General features: G+C 42.8%; 1 protein-coding gene across 1 annotated transcript; it reads right to left on the reverse strand.

Annotated features, from left to right (window-relative positions):
- Positions 1-16027: 16027 nt before the first annotated feature.
- LOC123044013 (pentatricopeptide repeat-containing protein At4g20740) lies at positions 16028-18500 on the reverse strand. The gene has a single exon (XM_044466630.1). It carries the CDS (start codon positions 18374-18376, stop codon positions 16184-16186), a length of 2193 nt encoding a protein of 730 aa, XP_044322565.1. The 5' UTR covers positions 18377-18500; the 3' UTR covers positions 16028-16183.
- Between the last annotated feature and the right edge of the window lie 202 nt (positions 18501-18702).

Below are 18702 nucleotides of genomic sequence, written 5' to 3' on the forward strand. Positions count from 1 at the left end.
TTGAGTGTTTTTGGAGCATAAAACTAAGCATTTTGAGCAAGCAAGCCATTAAGCAATACCTCATCCCCTTTTAATAGTATTGGCTTTTCCTATGGACTCAACGTGATCTTGGATCACTAAGAGTAAAATGTAGAGTCTTGAGCTTTAGAGCTTGAGACAATCCTTTGTCCTTAGAATTTTGAGGGGTCCACATTCCTAATCCATGCCATGCCAATCATTGAACTTTCCTAAAAATTTACATCTTGAAATAGCATTAGTTCGTTGAGCTATATGTTGTTAATCATTACCAAAACCACCCAGGGATAGTTGCACTTTCAGTCTCCGACCACCATAACAACAGATCTAGCTGAAGAAATGCCCACTTCATTATGCCGCCCCTAGATCCACACATACCACTGAGTTGCAGCCGCCCTATCGCGTTCCCTGGCGCTGTTGCGCCCACCGCTGTTAGGTCAACAACCCGCTCCTTACCAGATCCACAATACCCGACGTCTGCCAGCATCGACGGTGCGCCCTCCTGAGCTCCACCAATGTGCCAAGCAAGAGGCACCAGTCAAGGTCCGGCGCTAGTCCGCTAATGGCCAGGTCTGGCCTGAATGCCCAACAACACTTCAGGTCGGTAGCGCACCCGCACCTCTGCACCAGCCGACAGGTCCCATCACCGCCACATCGCGCACGTCCCGTGCATCTGCACAACGGAGCAATCCCTCTTTCCACACCATGCGAGAGGAGAATAAAGACGCCTGGCGGTGCATCGTAGACGGCGGGGGGAGGAGGTGTGTTGGAAGGTAGGTTCCAGCACCTAGGGTTCGCGCCCGGGTCACCCATGAGGGAGCGACACATGGCATGGGTTTCTTTGTTGGACAAAATAACTCTGCTTGTTCGTGTTAGTTTCTTGATTTGTAGTTGTTTATACAAAGCATATGAGCAAACAGTTCAGCTCGGACAACTTAGCAACACTGGACATTTCAAAGATAGTACTCCCTGTGTGTTCGTAAATACAAGATGATCTAACTTTTTTCTGAATCAGATGTATTTATAGATACGTTTTAGTGTATTTGTTCATTTATTTCAGTCCTATGTAGTTCATAATAATAAAATATGTAAAACATCTTATATTTATGAACGAAGGGAGTAGCACAAAACAAAAACATTTATGCGGCCTGATACGTCCATTTTGCATCATGCTTTTATATCAATATTTATTGCATTATGGGCTATTATTACATGTTATGTCACAATACTTATGGCTATTCTCTCTTATTTTACAAGGTTTATCATGAAGAGGTAGAATGCCGGTAGCTGGGATTCTGGCTAGAAAAGGAGCAAATATTGGAAACCTATTTTGCACAGCTCCAAAAGTCCTGAAACTCCATAAAAGTCATTTTTGGAATTAATAAGAATTATTGAGCAAAGAAAGTACCAGAGGGGGCCCACACCCTAGCCACGAGGGTGGGGGCGCGCCCCCCTACTGGGCGCGCCCCCCTGTCTTGTGGGCCCCCTGTTGGCCCTCCGGTGCCCATCTTCTGCTATATGAAGTCTCTTACCCTGGAAAAAAAATCATAAGTAAGCTTACAGGACGAAACTCCGCCGCCACGAGGCGGAACCAATCTAGGGCTCCGGCGGAGCTGTTCTGCCGGGGAAACTTCCCTCTGGGAGGGGGAAATCATCATCATCATCACCACCAACGATCCTCTCATCGGGAGGGGATCAATCTCCATCAACATCTTCACCACCACCATCTCCTCTCAAAACCCTAGTTCATCTCTTGTATCCAATCTTGTATCAAAACCACAAATTGGTACCCGTGGGTTGCTAGTAGTGTTGATTACTCCTTGTAGTTGATTCTAATTGGTTTACTTGGTGGATGATCATATATTCAAATCCTTAATGCATATTAATACTCCTCTGATCATGAACATGAATATGCTTTGTGAGTAGTTACGTTTGTTCCTGAGGACATGGGTGAAGTCTTGCTATTAGTAGTCATGTGAATTTGGTTCGATATTTTGATGAGATGTATGTTGTCTCTCCTCTTGTGGTGTTATGTGAACGTCGACTACATGACACTTCACCATTATTTGGGCCTAGAGGAAGGCATTGGGAAGTAATAAGTAGATGATGGGTTGCTAGAGTGACAGAAGTTTAAACCCTAGTTTATGAGTTGCTTCATAAGGGGCTGATTTGGATCCACTAGTTTCATGCTATGGTTAGGTTTACCTTAATACTTCTTTTGTAGTTGCGGATGCTTGCAATAGGGGTTAATCATAAGTGGGATGCTTGTCCAAGAAAGGGCAGTACCCCAGCACTGGTCCACCCACATATCAAATTATCAAAGTACCGAACATGAATCATATGAGCGTGATGAAAACTAGCTTGACGATAATTCCCATGTGTCCTTGGGAGCGCTTTTCTCATTATAAGAATTTGTCCAGGCTTGTCCTTTGCTACAAAAAGGATTGGGCCACCTTTCTGCACTTTATTTAGTTTCATTGCTTGTTACCCGTTACAAATTATTTTATCACAAAACTATCAGTTACCTACAATTTCAGTGCTTGCAGAGAATACCTTATTGAAAACTGCTTTTCATTTCCTTCTGCTCCTCGTTGGGTTCAACACTCTCACTTATCGAAAGGACTACGATAGATCCCCTATACTTGTGGGTCATCAAGACTCTTTTCTGGCACCGTTTCCGAGGAGTGAAGCGCCTTTGGTGAGTGAAACTTGGTAAGGAAACATTTATATAGTGTGCTGAAATTTTCTGTCACTTGTTACTATGGAAACTAATCCTTTGAGGGGCTTGTTTGGGGCATCTTCGCCCTGACCAGTAGAGCAAAGAGTTGCTCTTCAACCTACTGAACCTACTGAAAATGTTTACTTTGAGATTCCTTCGGGTATGATAGAGAAACTGCTAGCTAATCCCTTTGCAGGAGATGGAACATTGCATCCCGATTTACACCTTATCTATGTGGATGAAGTTTGTGGATTATTTAAGCTTGCGGGTATACCTGATGATGTTGTTAAGAGTAAGGTCTTCCCTTTACCTTTGAAGGGAGACACATTGACATGGTATAGGCTATGTGATGATACGGGATCTTGGAATTATAAACGATTGAAGTTGGAATTTCACCAGAAGTTCTATCCTATGCATCTTGTTCATCGTGATCATAATTACATATATAATTTCTGGCCTCGCAAAGGAGAAAGCATCGCTCAAGCTTGGGGGAGGCTTAAGTCAATGTTATATTCATGCCCCAATCATGAGCTCTCAAGAGATATGATTATTCAAAAAAATTATGCTCGGCTTTCTCTCAATGATTGCACCATGCTTGATACTTCCTGTGCTGGTTCTTATATGCTGAAGACTACTGAATTCAAGTGGGATTTACTGGAAATAATTAAACGCAACTCTGAAGATTGGGGTTCCGACAATGGTAAGGAGTCAGGTATGACACCTAAGTTTGATTGTGTTGAATCTTTTATGGATACCGATGCTTTTCGTGGATTTAGCGCTAAATATGGACTTGACTCTGAGATAGTAGCTTCTTTTTGTGAATCTTTTGCTGCTCATGTTGATCTCCCTAAGTAGAAGTGGTTTAAATATAATCCTCCCACTGAAGTAAAAGTAGTTGCACCTATTACAGTTGAAGAAAAGACTATCACTTATAATGATCCTATTGTTCCTACTACTTATGTTGAGAAACCACCTTTTCCTGTTAGGATAAAGGATCATGCTAAAGCTTCAACTGTTGTTCGTAAGAGTAATACTAGAACTTTTACACCTCCTGAGCAAATTAAAGTTGAACCTAGTATTGCTATGGTTAAAGATCTCTTGGTTCATAATATAGATGGGCATGTTATTTACTTCTGTGGTGAAACTGCTAATATTGCTAAACCCGATGCTAAGATACATAGACCTGTTGTAGGCATGCCTGCTATTTCTGTTAAAATAGGAGATCATTGTTATCATGGCTTATGTGATATGGTGCTAGTGCTAGTGCAATACCTATTTCCCTATATAAAGAAATTATGCATGATATCGCAACCGCTGAGTTAGAAGATATTGATGTTACAATAAAGCTTGCCAATAGAGATACTATTTGTCTTGTGTGGGAAAGTTAAATATCCTGCTGATTTTCTTGTTCTTGGCTCCCCACAAGATAAATTTTGTCCCATTATATTTGGTAGACCCTTCCTGAACACCGTTAATGCTTGGATTGATTGCAAAAAGGATGTTGTTACGATTGGCTTGGGAGATATGTCTCATGAGTTTAATTTTTTAAATTTTGTAGACAACCCCATGATAAAGAATTGCCTAGTAAGGATGAGATTGTTGGTCTTGCTTCTATTGCCGTGCCTCCTACTGATCTGTTAGAACAATATTTGCTAGACCATGAAAATGATATGTTTATGAATGAAAGAAGGGAAATAGATGAAGTATTCCTTCAACAGGGTCCTATTCCGAAACACAACTTACCTGTTGAAATCCTAGGGGATCCCCCTCCACCCAAGGGTGATCCCGTGTTTGAGCTCAAACCATTACCTGATAATCTTAAATATGCTTATCTTGATGAAAAGAAGATATATCCTGTTATTATTAGTGCTAACCTTTCAGAGCAAGAAGAGGAAAGATTATTGAAAACTCTGAAGAAGCACCGTGCTGCTATTGGATATACTCTGGATGATCTTAAGGGAATTAGCCCCACTCTATGCCAGCATAAAATTAAATTGTATGAAGGCTCTAAACCAGTTAGAGATCCTCAACGACGGTTAAATCCTAAGATGAAAGAAGTGGTAAGAAAGGAGATACTAAAGCTCCTTGAGGCAGGTATAATTTATCCCATTGCTGATAGTGATTGGGTAAGTCCTGTCCATTGCGTCCCTAAGAAGGCAGGTATTATTGTTGTTCCTAATGATAAAGATGAATTGATTCCGCAAAGAATTATTACAGGTTATAGGATGGTAATTGATTTCCGTAAATTAAATAAAGCTACTAAGAAAGATCATTGCCCTTTACCTTTTATTGATCAAATGCTAGAAAGACTATCCAAACATACACGTTTCTGCTTTCTAGATGGTTATTCTGGTTTCTCTCAAATACCTGTGTCAGCGGAGGATCAATCAAAAACTACTTTTACTTGCCCTTTCGGTACTTTCGCTTATAGACGTATGCCTTTTGGTTTATGTAATGCACCTGCTACCTTTCAAAGATGCATGATGGCTATATTCTCTGACTTTTGTGAGGTATTCATGGATGATTTCTCCGTTTATGGATCCTCTTTTGATGATTGCTTGAGCAACCTTGATCGAGTTTTGCAGAGATGCGAAGACACTAGTCTCGTCTTGAATTGGCAAAAGTGCCACTTTATGGTTAATGAAGGCATTGTCCTGGGGCATAAAATTTCTGAAAGAGGTATTGAAGTTGATAAAGCTAAAGTTGATGCTATTGAAAAGATGCCATTCCCAAGGACATTAAAGGTATAAGAAGTTTCCTTGGTCATGCCGGTTTTTATAGGAGGTTCATTAAGGACTTTTCTAAAATCTCTAGGCCTCTGACTAATCTATTGCAAAAAGATATTCCTTTTGTCTTTCATGATGATCGTGTAGAAGCATTTGAAATACTTAAGAAAGCTTTGATCACTACACCTATTGTTCAGCCACCTGATTGGAATTTACCCTTTGAAATTATGTGTGATGCTAGTGATTATGCTGTAGGTGTTGTTCTAGGGCAAAGAGTTGATAAGAAATTAAATGTTATCAAGTATGCCAGTAAAACTCTTGATACCGCCCAGAGAAATTATGCTACTACTGAAAAAGAATTCTTGGCAGTTATATTTGCATGTGATAAGTTCAGACCTTATATTGTCGATTCTAAAGTAACTATTCACACTGATCATGCTGCTATTAAATATCTTATGGAAAAGAAAGATGCTAAGACTAAACTTATTAGGTGGGTTCTCTTGCTTCAAGAATTTGATTTACATATTATTGATAGAAAGGGAGCTGAGAACCCCATTGCAGACAACTTGTCTAGGTTAGAGAATGTTCTTGATGACCCACTACCTATTGATGATAGCTTTCCTGATGAACAATTAGCGGTCATTAATGCTTCTCGTACTGCTCCATGGTATGTTGATTATGCTAATTACATTGTTGCTAAATTTATACCGCCTAGTTTCACATACCAGCAAAAGAAAAAGTTCTTTTATGATTTAAGACATTACTTCTGGGATGACCCACACCTTTATAAAGAAGGAGTAGATGGTGTTATTAGACGTTGTGTACCTGAGCATGAACAGGAACAGATTCTACACAAGTGTCACTCCAAACCATATGGGGGACACCACGCTGGAGATAGAATTGCACATAAGGTATTGCAATCTGGTTTTTATTGGCCTACTCTCTTCAAAGATGCTCGTAAGTTTGTCTTGTCTTGTGATGAATGTCAAAGAATTGGTAATATTAGTAGACGTCAAGAAATGCCTATGAATTATTCTCTTGTTATTGAACCATTTGATGTTTGAGGCTTCGATTATATGGGACCTTTTCCTGCCTCTAATGGATACACACATATTTTAGTTGCTGTTGATTACATTACTAAGTGGGTAGAAGCTATTCCAACTAGTAGTGCTGATCATAACACCTCTATTAAGATGCCTACAGAAGTTATTTTCCCGACGTTTGGAGTCCCTAGATACTTAATGACTGATGGTGGTTCACATTTTATTCATGGTGTCTTTTGTAAAATGCTTTGCTAAGTATGATGTTGATCATAGAATTGCATCTCCTTATCACCCACAGTCTAGGTTCAAGTAGAGTTGAGCAATAGAGAGCTCAAATTAATTTTGCAAAAGATTGTTAATAGATCTAGAAAGAATTGGTCCAAGAAACTTGATGGTGCATTATGGGCCTATAGAACTGCATATAAAAATCCTATGGGTATGTCTCCGTATAAGATGGTTTATGGAAAAGCATGTCACTTACCTCTCGAACTTGAACATAAAGCATATTGGGCTATTAAAGAGCTCAACTATGATTTCAAACTTGCCGGTGAGAAGAGGTTGTTTGACATTAGCTCACTTGATGAATGGAGAACCCAAGCATATGAGAATGCCAGGCTGTTCAAAGAAAAGGTTAAAATATGGCATGACAAAAGAATACAAAAGCGTGAGTTTAACATAGGTGATTATGTGTTGCTATTCAACTCTCGTTTAAGATTTTTTGCAGGAACACTCCTCTCTAAATGGGAAGGTCCTTACGTTATCGAGGAGGTCTATCATTCCGGTGCCATAAAAATCAACAACTTCGAAGGCACAAGTCTGAGGGTGGTGAATGGTCAAAGAATCAAACATTATATCTCAGGTAATCCTATAAATGTTGAAACTAATATTATTGAAACCGTAACCTCGGAGGAATACATAAGGGACACTTTCCAGAACGTTTCAGACTCCGAAAAGGAATAGGTATGTGGTACGGTAAGTAAACCGACTCCAAAACCATTCTAATGGCAATTTTTCTCCGTTTAGGAATATTTAAGAATTTTGGAAAGCAGGAAGTAATCCAGGAAGGACACGAGGCCTCCACGAGGGTGGAGGGCGCGCCCACCCTTACTGGGCGCGCCCCCTGTCTCATGGGCACCTCGTGTGCCTCCCGGACTCCGTTTTCTTGCACGTTACTTCTTTTGGTCAGTAAAAATTCATTATATAATCTCCCGAAGGTTTTGACCACCGTATCACGCAAAAATCTTCTGTGTTTGTTTCGAGCTGTTTCTGCTGCAGATTAGAGCAATATGTCATCCCAGGATTCGGAAGGATAAAGTTATGTGGCCGATTACCTTGCAGACCCTAAGGTTTATGGGGACTTGGATCATTGTGGCTGGACCAGTGAGGAAGAAGAAGACTACGAGCCTAAGGGGAAGGAGGAGATGAGCTGAGACGAAGACGAAGTCCCATTACCTCAACCTGGGGACATGCATGTGGAGTTTAAAAAGTCAAGCCTCCCCGATAGGGCAAAAAAGCCCAAGATCGAGTTTATCCCTTTTCGTCTCTTGCAGGAAAACAAACAGGAACTATGCAAAAGGATATTAAGCCTTGAGTGGGAGATCGATGATCTAAGGGAGCAACATTCCATTCTCAAACGCAAGTTGAGGAGGAAGCCTACATCACCAACAACTCCTTCTCCACCACCTCCGAGGACATAATCACATGGGCATGGGCACTCCCCTTGGCAACTGCCAAGCTTGGGGGAGGTGCCCCGGTATCGTATCACCATCACACTCCTATATTTATCGTTTTACTTAGTTCGATCCTTTTAGTAATATCTAGATCTGGTAGAATAAAGTTTTGGTATGATTTAGTTTTGAGTTTTGCTTTGTGATCTTTCTATGTAATCGAGTCCGTGAGCTATCTATAATAAAGATTAGTGTTGAGTCAAGGGATTTGCTATCTTGCTATGATCTTGAGAAAATAGAAAGAATAAAAGGAATAAAAGAGTTCATATTGATCTTATGGATAGTAATGACTTCACACGTAAAGAGTATGAGGCTTAAAAGTTGTTGAGGGTTGACAAACATAGCTTTGGTCACCATTGCAATTAATAGGAAGAAATAAAGAAAGAGAGGTTCTCACATATAAATATACTATCTTGGACATTTTTTATGATTGTGAGTACTCATTAAGTATGACATGCTAAAGAGTTGATGTTGGACAAGGAAGACAACGTAACGGGTTATGTTTTCTCACATCTCAGTTAAAGTATATTGTCATGGATCTTCCGAACATGTTGAGCTTGCCTTTCCCCCCTCATGCTAGCCAAAAATTCCTTCCACCAAGTAGAGATACTACTTGTGCTTCCAAACACCCTTAAACCCAGTTTTGCCATGAGAGTCCACCATACCTACCTATGGATTGAGTAAGATCCTTCAAGTAAGTTGTCATGTTGCAAGCAATAAAAATTGCTCTCTAAATATGTATGACTTATTAGTGCGGAGAAAATAAGCTTTATACGATCGTGTGATATGGAAGTAATAAAAGCGACAGACTGCATAATAAAGGTTCATATCACAAGTGGCAATATAAAGTGACGTTCTTTTGCATTAAGATTTTGTGCATCCAACCCTAAAAGCACATGACAACCTCTGCTTCCCTCTGCGAAGGGCCTATCTTTTACTTTATGTCTTTTACTTTATGCAAGAGTCAAGGTGATCTTCACCTTTACCTTTTTCATTCTATCCTTTGGCAAGCACCTCGCGTTGGAAAGATCCTGATATATATATCCAATTGGATGTAAGTTAGCATGAACTATTATTGTTGACATCACCCAAAGGTGAATACATTGGGAGGCGAGATTATAAGCCCCTATCTTTCTCAGTGTTCAATTAAAAATCCATAACCATCAGTATTGTGTGAGTGTTAGCAATTGTAGAAGACTATATGATAGTTGAGTATGTGGACTTGCTGAAAAGCTCTATTCTTGACTCTTTCCGATGTTATGATAAATTGCAATTGCTTCAGTGACTGAGATTATTGTTTGTTAGTTCTCAATGAAATTTCTGAACCATACTTGACATTGTGGACAGTTTGTTTTGAACATAAGAAATCATATGACAAAACCTATATATGTTGCTGTTATAAGAATGATCATGTTGCCCTCATGTCCGTATTTTTATTTTTATCGACACCTCTATCTCTAAACATGTGGACATATTTCTCGATATCGGCTTCCGCTTGATACGTCCATTTTGCATCATGCTTTTATATCAATATTTATTGTATTATGGGCTGTTATTACATGTTATGTCACAATACTTATGGCTATTCTCTCTTATTTTACAAGGTTTATCATGAAGAGGGAGAATACCGGCAGCTGGGATTCTGGCTGGAAAAGGAGCAAATATTGGAAACCTATTCTGCACAGCTCTAAAATTCCTGAAACTCCACGAAAGTCATTTTTGGAATTAATAAGAATTATTGAGCAAAGAAAGTACCAGAGGGGGCCCACACCCTGGCCACGAGGGTGGGGGTGCCCCCCTACTGGGCGTGCCCCCTGTCTCGTGGGCCCCCTGTTGGCCCTCCGGTGCCCACCTTCTGCTATATGAAGTCTCTTACCCTGAAAAATAATAATAAGCAAGCTTACGGGACGAAACTCCACCGCCACGAGGCGGAACCTTGGCGGAACCAATCTAGGGCTCCGGCGGAGCTGTTCTGCCGGGGAAACTTCCCTCTGGGACGGGGAAATCATCATCATCGTCATCACCAACGATCCTCTCATCGGGAGGGGATCAATCTTCATCAACATCTTCACCAGCACCATCTCTTCACAAAACCCTAGTTCATCTCTTGCATCCAATCTTGTATCAAAACCACAAATTGGTACCTGTGGGTTGCTAGTAGTGTTGATTACTCCTTGTAGTTGATGCTAATTGGTTTACTTGGTGGAAGATCATATGTTTATATCCTTAATGCATATTAATACACCTCTGATCATGAACATGAATATGCTTTGTGAGTAGTTACGCTTGTTCCTGAGGACATGGGTGAAGTCTTGCTATTAGTAGTCATGTGAATTTGGTATTCGTTCGACATTTTGATGAGATGTATGTTGTCTCTCCTCTAGTGGTGTTATGTGAATGTCGACTACATGACACCTCACCATTATTTGGGCCTAGAGGAAGGCATTGGTAAGTAATAAGTAGATGATGGGTTGCTAGAGTGACAGAAGTTTAAACCCTAGTTTATGTGTTGCTTCGTAAGGGGCTGATTTGGATCCACTAGTTTCATGCTATGGTTAGGTTTACCTTAATACTTCTTTTGTAGTTGCGGATGCTTGCAATAGGGGTTAATCATAAGTGGGATGCTTGTCCAAGAAAGGGCAGTACCCCAGCACTGGTCCACCCACATATCAAATTATCAAAGTACCGAACGCGAATCATATGAGCGTGATGAAAACTAGCTTGACGATAATTCCCATGTGTCCTCGGGAGCGCTTTTCTCATTATAAGAATTTCTCCAGGCTTGTCCTTTGCTACAAAAAGGATTGGACCACCTTGCTGCACTTTATTTACTTTCATTGCTTGTTACCCGTTACAAATTATCTTATCATAAAACTATCCGTTACCTACAATTTCAGTGCTTCAAGAGAATACCTTACTGAAAACCGCTTGTCATTTCCTTCTGCTCCTCATTGGGTTCGACACTCTTACTTATCGAAAGGACTGTGATAGATCCCCTATACTTGTGGGTCATCACGGCCAGTATCGTTCTAGCAAATCGGTTGATTCATCAACTACCGCAGCAAAATTATATGACGATCGTTCCATGTATCCATGAAATATATGGGATCCGGCTCCTTCGACCACCACCAACTCCACCACCTCGCAAACACGGTCCTTGGCTTGAACACACATCTTAAGATCAAAACAAGAACATCATATTCATATATCTGTCGGAAGCATCACGCCTAAACTTTTTAACACGTATGGAACAAACTGAATCACAATTCACAAAGTAAAAGTGATACATAATCTAATCCAAACTAAAATGCAGGGTGTAATTTTTTAATAGCTTCCATAAGTGTTGAATAATAATAACATAGACAAATCCAAATCTTGTGCTTCCTCCCATCATTACTCCGAAGGGTACAACTTTAAAATTGCACCAGAAAACAAAAAGGCAGCCGCCACTGGCATTCTAAGCTTCCTGTCCAAAGAACACCAAAATTTGTTAAAAGAATCATAGGAATTATCAAAAATTGCATGCTACCCCCTCTGTCCCATAATGTAGGACGTTGTTTGACACTAATTTCCAGAGGTATATAATGGCTCATAGATTTAAAAAAAAATAGTCGCATGTCTGGGAAGTCCAGGATTGTGATCTGCAATGTACCCAAAGCATAGTTAGTAAATAAAAAAATTGTAGACACACAAAACAACATAGAACTTGGTCATGTATGCATATCGCGTCTACACACAAGCAACTAGTATTGTTTTAAATCTATGATACCTATGCCAAGCGCTAGTAAATTTCAATATCTACAGATCATATGACAGAGTATTTTCAGGTGGGCAGATTGAGCGCCTGGTTGGCGCAATCCTCAACGACACTCTTCAGCCGTGCTTTCACCTTGTTGACTGAGGACTGGTTGGGGCCTTCGATATACATGTAGAGCTTGCGCTCGTTGGTGGTGATGATCTAGCCGCGGGGGGGGGGGGGGGGTGGGCAAGGATTTATTCGGGGTGAACCACTGAGTCCATGGGCCGACTGTGGCCCATTTGTAACGCGTGCATGTGATACTTAACCAATCCCCTAGAGTGTACTATCTATCGAATGAGTGAACAAGTCAACCTGAATCTCTCCCCTTCTACCTACTCTTGTCTCCTATACCTCCCCTCCTCCCCAATTCCCCATCGTGCGATTGATTCTTTTCTATCGGTCATCACAATTGGTAATCAGAGCCTCAATTCCTAGAGAATTTTTTTTACGCTGCGACACCCATTAATCCCTTGGCTGGATCGGTAACATCCACCGTCGTAGGTGCGATTTCACTCCAGTGAGATCGCCCAAAATCATAAGGTGGGCTTGATCTCCTCAGGGCAGGGACAACGGCGCCTTCCAAGCCTTCGATCCAGACGTGGAAACTCCTTGCCGCCATGGGGGAGCATTCTACAAATCTCACAACTCTGATGGAGACACTGCTCTCCAAATTCGACGAGGAGAAGGTCCTGGCAGACAAGAGGGCGGAGACGCCTACCGCATTCAACACACATGTCTCACTCAAGTTGAACAGCTTGGCGAAGTAGATCGGTCTCACACAGGCGGAGGTTGATGATGTGCGCAAGGTGGCTTACCTGTCCGCGTCTTCGGCTCCGTCCACCGGCTCACAGGTCGACGACCCTGCTCCACCCTGCACCAACGCGTGAGGCGCCAATCCAGCCACCACCGCCAGATCCTGTGCCCTGTCGCCTCCAAGAACTCTCCCAATCCCGCAAGTCCTTCTCGCATGGTTCAAGCCGCTTGTATCGTCAACGAAGGACCGTCACTGCTGCCCGTGCCAAGGGGGCATAGCCTGCACAACCGAAGCATGCACCTCCACCGACACAACACGAGGAGTACGCCCCCGCCTCCCAAAGCATCAGTTTCCCCGTTTTGAGGGCGAGGCTCCACTGGTCTGGTTGTATCGTTGTCTCGCATATTTCGAGCTATACTAGGTGTTAGTGCACAATTGGGTGGCGACGGTGGTTCTCTACGTCGACGGCCACGCCACGCTCTTGCTTCGGGCCTTCCGCCAGACACATACTGACATCACCTGGGAAGTATTTAATCACGCCATGGTGGAAGAATTTGGCCCAGAGGAATTTGAGTCCACTATGCACAACCTCCTGCAACTTCGTCACACCGACATGGTAGCTGAGTACCGGCAACAATTTGAGGTTCATATGTACAATTTGCGGGCTCTAGATCTCTCTTTGAGCACCAATTTTTTTGTCGCTCAATTTCTGTTGGCCCTGAAGGATGAGTTGTGCGCAGTAGTATGTTTACAAGCACCCAACAGCATCACACAGGAAACGGTTTTTGCTTGCATTCAGGAAGAGGAGCTGGACATGCAGCGTCCTCATCTTCGATCAGCTTCTGCGGGACGACCACCGCCCCTGTCAGGAGCGTTTTCGTCGATGGGTCGTCCGCCTCCAGCACCAGTACTACCGCCTGTGCCAGCTCCGGGCTAACGCGCGGCTCCAATACCCAAACCAGCCGATGATGACTTTGGGCGCGAGCATTAGCTACGAGATTACAGGCGTCAGAATGGCCTCTGCTTCATATGTGGAGACAAGTACTCGCGCGATCATCAGTGCAAAGAGATCAACACAACTACTAACAATTGAAGTGGGGGATCATGCAGAAGTATTATCTGATGAAGCTGCCTGCGCCTTGCAGCTGCTGGATGACCCAGAGGAACTGCTAACGCAGTCTGCTGTCTGCTTTCAGCCCATGTTGTGCACATGTTGACCAGATGTCATGGACCATATGACCAGTTGGCTGCTTAAAAAATGTTCAGGGAAACTGGGAAAAGTTCACAGATTCGAAAATAGACCATGAATTTGAAAAGTTTAGAAACTAAAAAAAATCTATTTTTTTAAATGTCCATTTGAAAAAGTTTGCCAACTTGAAAAAAAATCATCAATTTTGAAAGAAAATCATCAATGTTGAAAAAAAGTTCATAGGTTTTAGAAAAATGCATTGATTTTGAAAAAGAACATCAAAATTGAAAAAAATCATCAACTTTGACAAAAGTTCACAGAATTTACAAAAAAGATCACCAATTTGGAAAACAAGTTCATCTATTTTGAAATAAAAAGTTCACGAAGTTTAAAAAAGTTTACCAATTTTGAAAGAAAATCACGGATTTGAAAAAATTTGTTAAGAAAAGAGAACGGAAATAAAAGAGAAAAAGGAAAATAAAAGATAGAGAAAAGGAAAACTAAACTGGAAACACTGAGGTTGTTGGGCTGATCCCTTTCTTCTACTTTCCCCACTGTCCTTTCTTCTAGCTGTTCTGCTCCTAATTGACGCTATCTTTAGAAAAAATAACTCCATATGTTAAATATTTGGGAATCATAAAAAGGGCATAACCATAAATAATTCGAAAAATATGTTCTCCAATCTGAACAATGTTTATGAATTTGAGAAATGCTCAAGAATTGCAAAAAAATGTTCATGCATTTTATAAATGTTGAAGAATTTGAATATTTTTTACAAATTTTAAAAATTCTTGATTTTCATAAAATGCTTATAATTTTGGGAAAGATCGCATTTTTCAAAAAAAGTTCAAGATTGAAAATATTCCTGGATTTCAAGGAATGTTCATTTATTTAAAAAAATCTTGGATTTCAGGAAATGTTCTGAATTTCAACTTTATAAAATATTCCTGAATTTTAAAAATGCGAAAAAATAAAATAAAATCGTTATAAAAGAAACACATGATTTTTTTTTGGTTCGGGGCCTTCCCACAAGCGGAAAATGTCGAAATGCATAAATGGACCGGCCCAAAGCAACTACAGAAACAATCGGGGTGGGCGTTTGCTCCTTATTCCAAGTGGTATGTGCGGAATAGGATCTGTTGTTATCTGGCCTATAACCTATCTCTTTAAGGACAATGACTCCTCATGTGGCTCCCTCCGAAGTGTCCCATCCTACATCACTGCCACAGCAAGCTAGTACCGTCGGTTCTGAACCTAGCAATGTCGACCTCACGCCCCCATGTGTCACGATGTTTTCTTCGTTGCCGTTGTTCACAGGAACGTATATTTTACAATTAATTTGGTACTCCCTCCGTCCCAAAATTCTTGTATCTAGATAATTCTAAGACAAGAATTTTGGGACGGAGGAAGTACTTTTCTTGATTCAGAGTTCATGTTGTCCACCACGCCTACTTGCATCTACTGAATGTTGAATTACGATCGATGTCAGAAACCAACCATAGAAAGAGAGGCTGACCCAACTAAGGAACTGCAGTACATTCTATCGGAGCTAATCATGCAAAGCTAGCGCAGCGCCCGCTGTCGAAATGAATGTGCATAGTAAAGATTCTAACCGACATAACCCCTGGTCCGTCCGCACCACATTCAGACTGTGCAAATGATTAAGTTTGTTCATACTAAATACGTTTTCGTGTCAGCATATACTAATGCACAAGGTTCGTTTAGTGAGAGCTCCTGAATACGAAAATGTATATGCTGACACGAAACCCTTTAGTACCCTGAATTTCCGGTCACTAGCTTATGCTTTCCGTCGATGTGAAGTTATACCTTCGGAAATAATAATGGGCGAAGGTTCGTTTGGTGAGAGCTCCTTGCAAACGAATTTAAAGCAGTTGGATCATGATGAAATGCATGACATTTTCAAAAAATACACTGCATCTGGCAATTCTTTTCTTAACATGACAAAATTTCCTTCCTTTAGTGCAAGGAAAGTCCCTCACACATACACGGCATTAAAAAAAAATGTAGTATGGCAATTGAGGTGCTCGCTGATAGTTCTCCCCCAACGAACGATCGCCGGATAAACGCGTCCTATATCTTTTCCCCATTCAACTGTATAGGTGCACTAGTTCAGCGAAGAGATCGATAAATTTGATCAGATGTACACTTAGTAAATGATCTTCTTTACCCTAGTAACAGTACAAATATATTTCAATCAATTCTGCTTCTCCATTTCAATTTTGATTCAAGGTTGAAGAACTTCAATCCAGATATCACCAAGTCTGCAGTGACCTTCTTCAGGTGCTCGTTCAGCATATCCTCGTAAACAATAAAATTAGCCTCTGAAATAATATCCCTATCTCTCATAACAGAGAACACCTCTCTAGCTCCAGTTGAAGTTGCGTACTTGCAGAATCCATAGATGACAGCAGAGAAGATAAGTTCTTCTATTAAATAACCTAACTCAATCATCTCAACCACCACTTTCATCACCTTCTCCGGGTCTTTTGACCGGCAAGCTTCAATAACAGTTAAGGTGTACTTGAATTCCATTGGCCCATTCTCTACATTTCCAAGACAATCTGATACAAGTGAAACAGCTGCATTTATCTCTCCAATCTTGCATAGCCCTTTCACGAGTGAACGATAGGCTGAAAGACTTGGTATCCATTCAGCCTTCATCATGGAGTTGTAGCATGAGCAAGCCTCTTCAATATTTCCTTCATCCACAAAACATGGAATCATAAGACTATATGTACATGATTCTGGCTCGCAGTCATCTGAAGCTTTCATTTCCTCAAACAGTAATAATGCTTTCTTCCTCTCCTTGATCTTGAGCAGATTCTCAATAAGAATGTTGTAAATGTTAACACTGAAATACCCTTTTTGTCTCAAAGTCTTAAACAATTCCAGAGTCTTCAATTCCCTACCATCCTTGCATGCAAAGAGCCTCAAGAAGTCCGCTAAAAATTCTACGGCAGGCAAGCTCAGCTCAACCAATTTGTCAACCAATCCAAAAAATTTAACCATCTCACCCTTATCAGCATAGCAAACTAGTAACTGTGAAACAGTCTCAGAGCTTGGCACTAGCTCCTCCTGAAGGACAATCTGAAACATCTTATGTGCCTTATCCTCCCGACCTATACCACACAGACCGCCAATGAGTATGTTGTATGTTTTGAGGTCAGCGCGGTAGCCAGCATCCACCATCTCCTTCAAAATCCTACAGCCATCCCCAACCCTCCCAGCAGCAACATACCCATGGACGAGTGATGCATACACGATCCTGTCAACCAACAACCCCTTTCTCCTCATCTCCTCAAACAATTTAGCTGCTTTCTCTACAATCCCAGCGTTGCATAGCCCCTCAACCATTGTAGCATATGCCATTGTGTCTGGCTCCACACCATCTCTCCCCATCTCCTCCCACACTCTGATGCAACCCTCCATGTGCCCCCTGCGCACCATCGTCTTGACCAGAGCGGTGTACACAAACACATCCGGCCGGCACACCTCATCACGCATCCTCCCAATCATCTCTAGGATCCTCTCCGCCATCCCTTCCTGGCCCAGAGCACGCACAATGATCGCAAATGTGACCGGCATAGGCCTGATGCCACTTTCTGCCATTTCATCGAACAGCTTGAGCGCATCCTCGACATGCCCTGCCGCAGTCAAAGCGCCGAGGACACGGTTGCAGACGTGGACCTGCGGCTGAACAGAGAACTCATGTCGAAACCGGCGGAGCGTGTAGAGCGCACGGAGGGGGCGGCGTGCAGCGGTGTGAAGCCGGACGAGGAGTGTGAGCTGAGGGTGAGAGACGGGCTTCCCGTGGGAGCGAATGAGGTCGGGAAGCTGATCGGCGGCAGCAGGGAGGCCTGCAGCGGAGAGGAGGGAGGCGAGAGCGTGAAACGCAGGGAAGCAGTGTCGGAAGCCCTTCTGGCGGCCGGCCCAGTGGAAGAAGGGGAGGGCGAGCGGGGGAGGTGGTGGCGGGTGCGCGCTGAGGACCTCAGCCACGAGGGTGGGTGGTACGCGGCGGAGCTTGGACAGGTCGGCGACGACGGGAGGGCCCCAGCGCTGGTGTCGGCGGAGGGCGTCGAGTAAGAATCGCGCGAGCGGGGAGAGACGGCGGGAAGAGGCAGATGTGGAATGCGACGGAGTCGGCGACGAGCGAGGGGAGTGAGATGGGGAGGAGGGGTCCCAGTCAGGGAGGTGGAAAGGGGCGGTGGTTGCGGCGGGCGAAGGGGAGGGGGAGGAGCGGGGTCCAGGAGAGGTGGCGCGGAGGTGGGTGATGAGACCGCCATGGACGGTGGGGCGGTACGGGGACGCGCGGCGGTGGCCATGGTAGATCGTGTGCCTGCGGCGGCGGTCAGCCGGACCGGCAGGGGATAACGGAGAGGTCATTGTGCGGTGGCACGCCGCAAGGCAGCCGCAGCGCCGTCGCGAGGAGCTTGAGCAGAGGAAGCCGGCGTAGGGGGCGGGACTGGATCTGTCTCTCCTTGTCCTCTTCTTCGTCAACAGTACTGCTCCGCCGAACGCGGAGGTAAAAGAGAAATGCGTTTACAACGCGTCGATCGTCTGTTTTGACGTGACTCCAGCCGCCACTGTAAACTTTAGCACCCGTGTAGCTTCAACAAATGCGTTAAAATACAGCGCGCGCTCTCGCATAAAAAACATATGCGCTCAAAACACAATCAAAAAGATCAAACACAAACAAAATAAATCAATAG

This window comes from Triticum aestivum, chromosome 2B (genome assembly GCF_018294505.1).
Source record: "Triticum aestivum cultivar Chinese Spring chromosome 2B, IWGSC CS RefSeq v2.1, whole genome shotgun sequence".
Lineage (NCBI taxonomy): Eukaryota > Viridiplantae > Streptophyta > Magnoliopsida > Poales > Poaceae > Triticum > Triticum aestivum.

What these genes read in the sequence shown, in the direction of transcription:
- LOC123044013 (XM_044466630.1), bottom strand. Translation starts at nt 18,376, where the DNA reads ATGACCTCTCCGTTATCCCCTGCCGGTCCGGCTGACCGCCGCCGCAGG.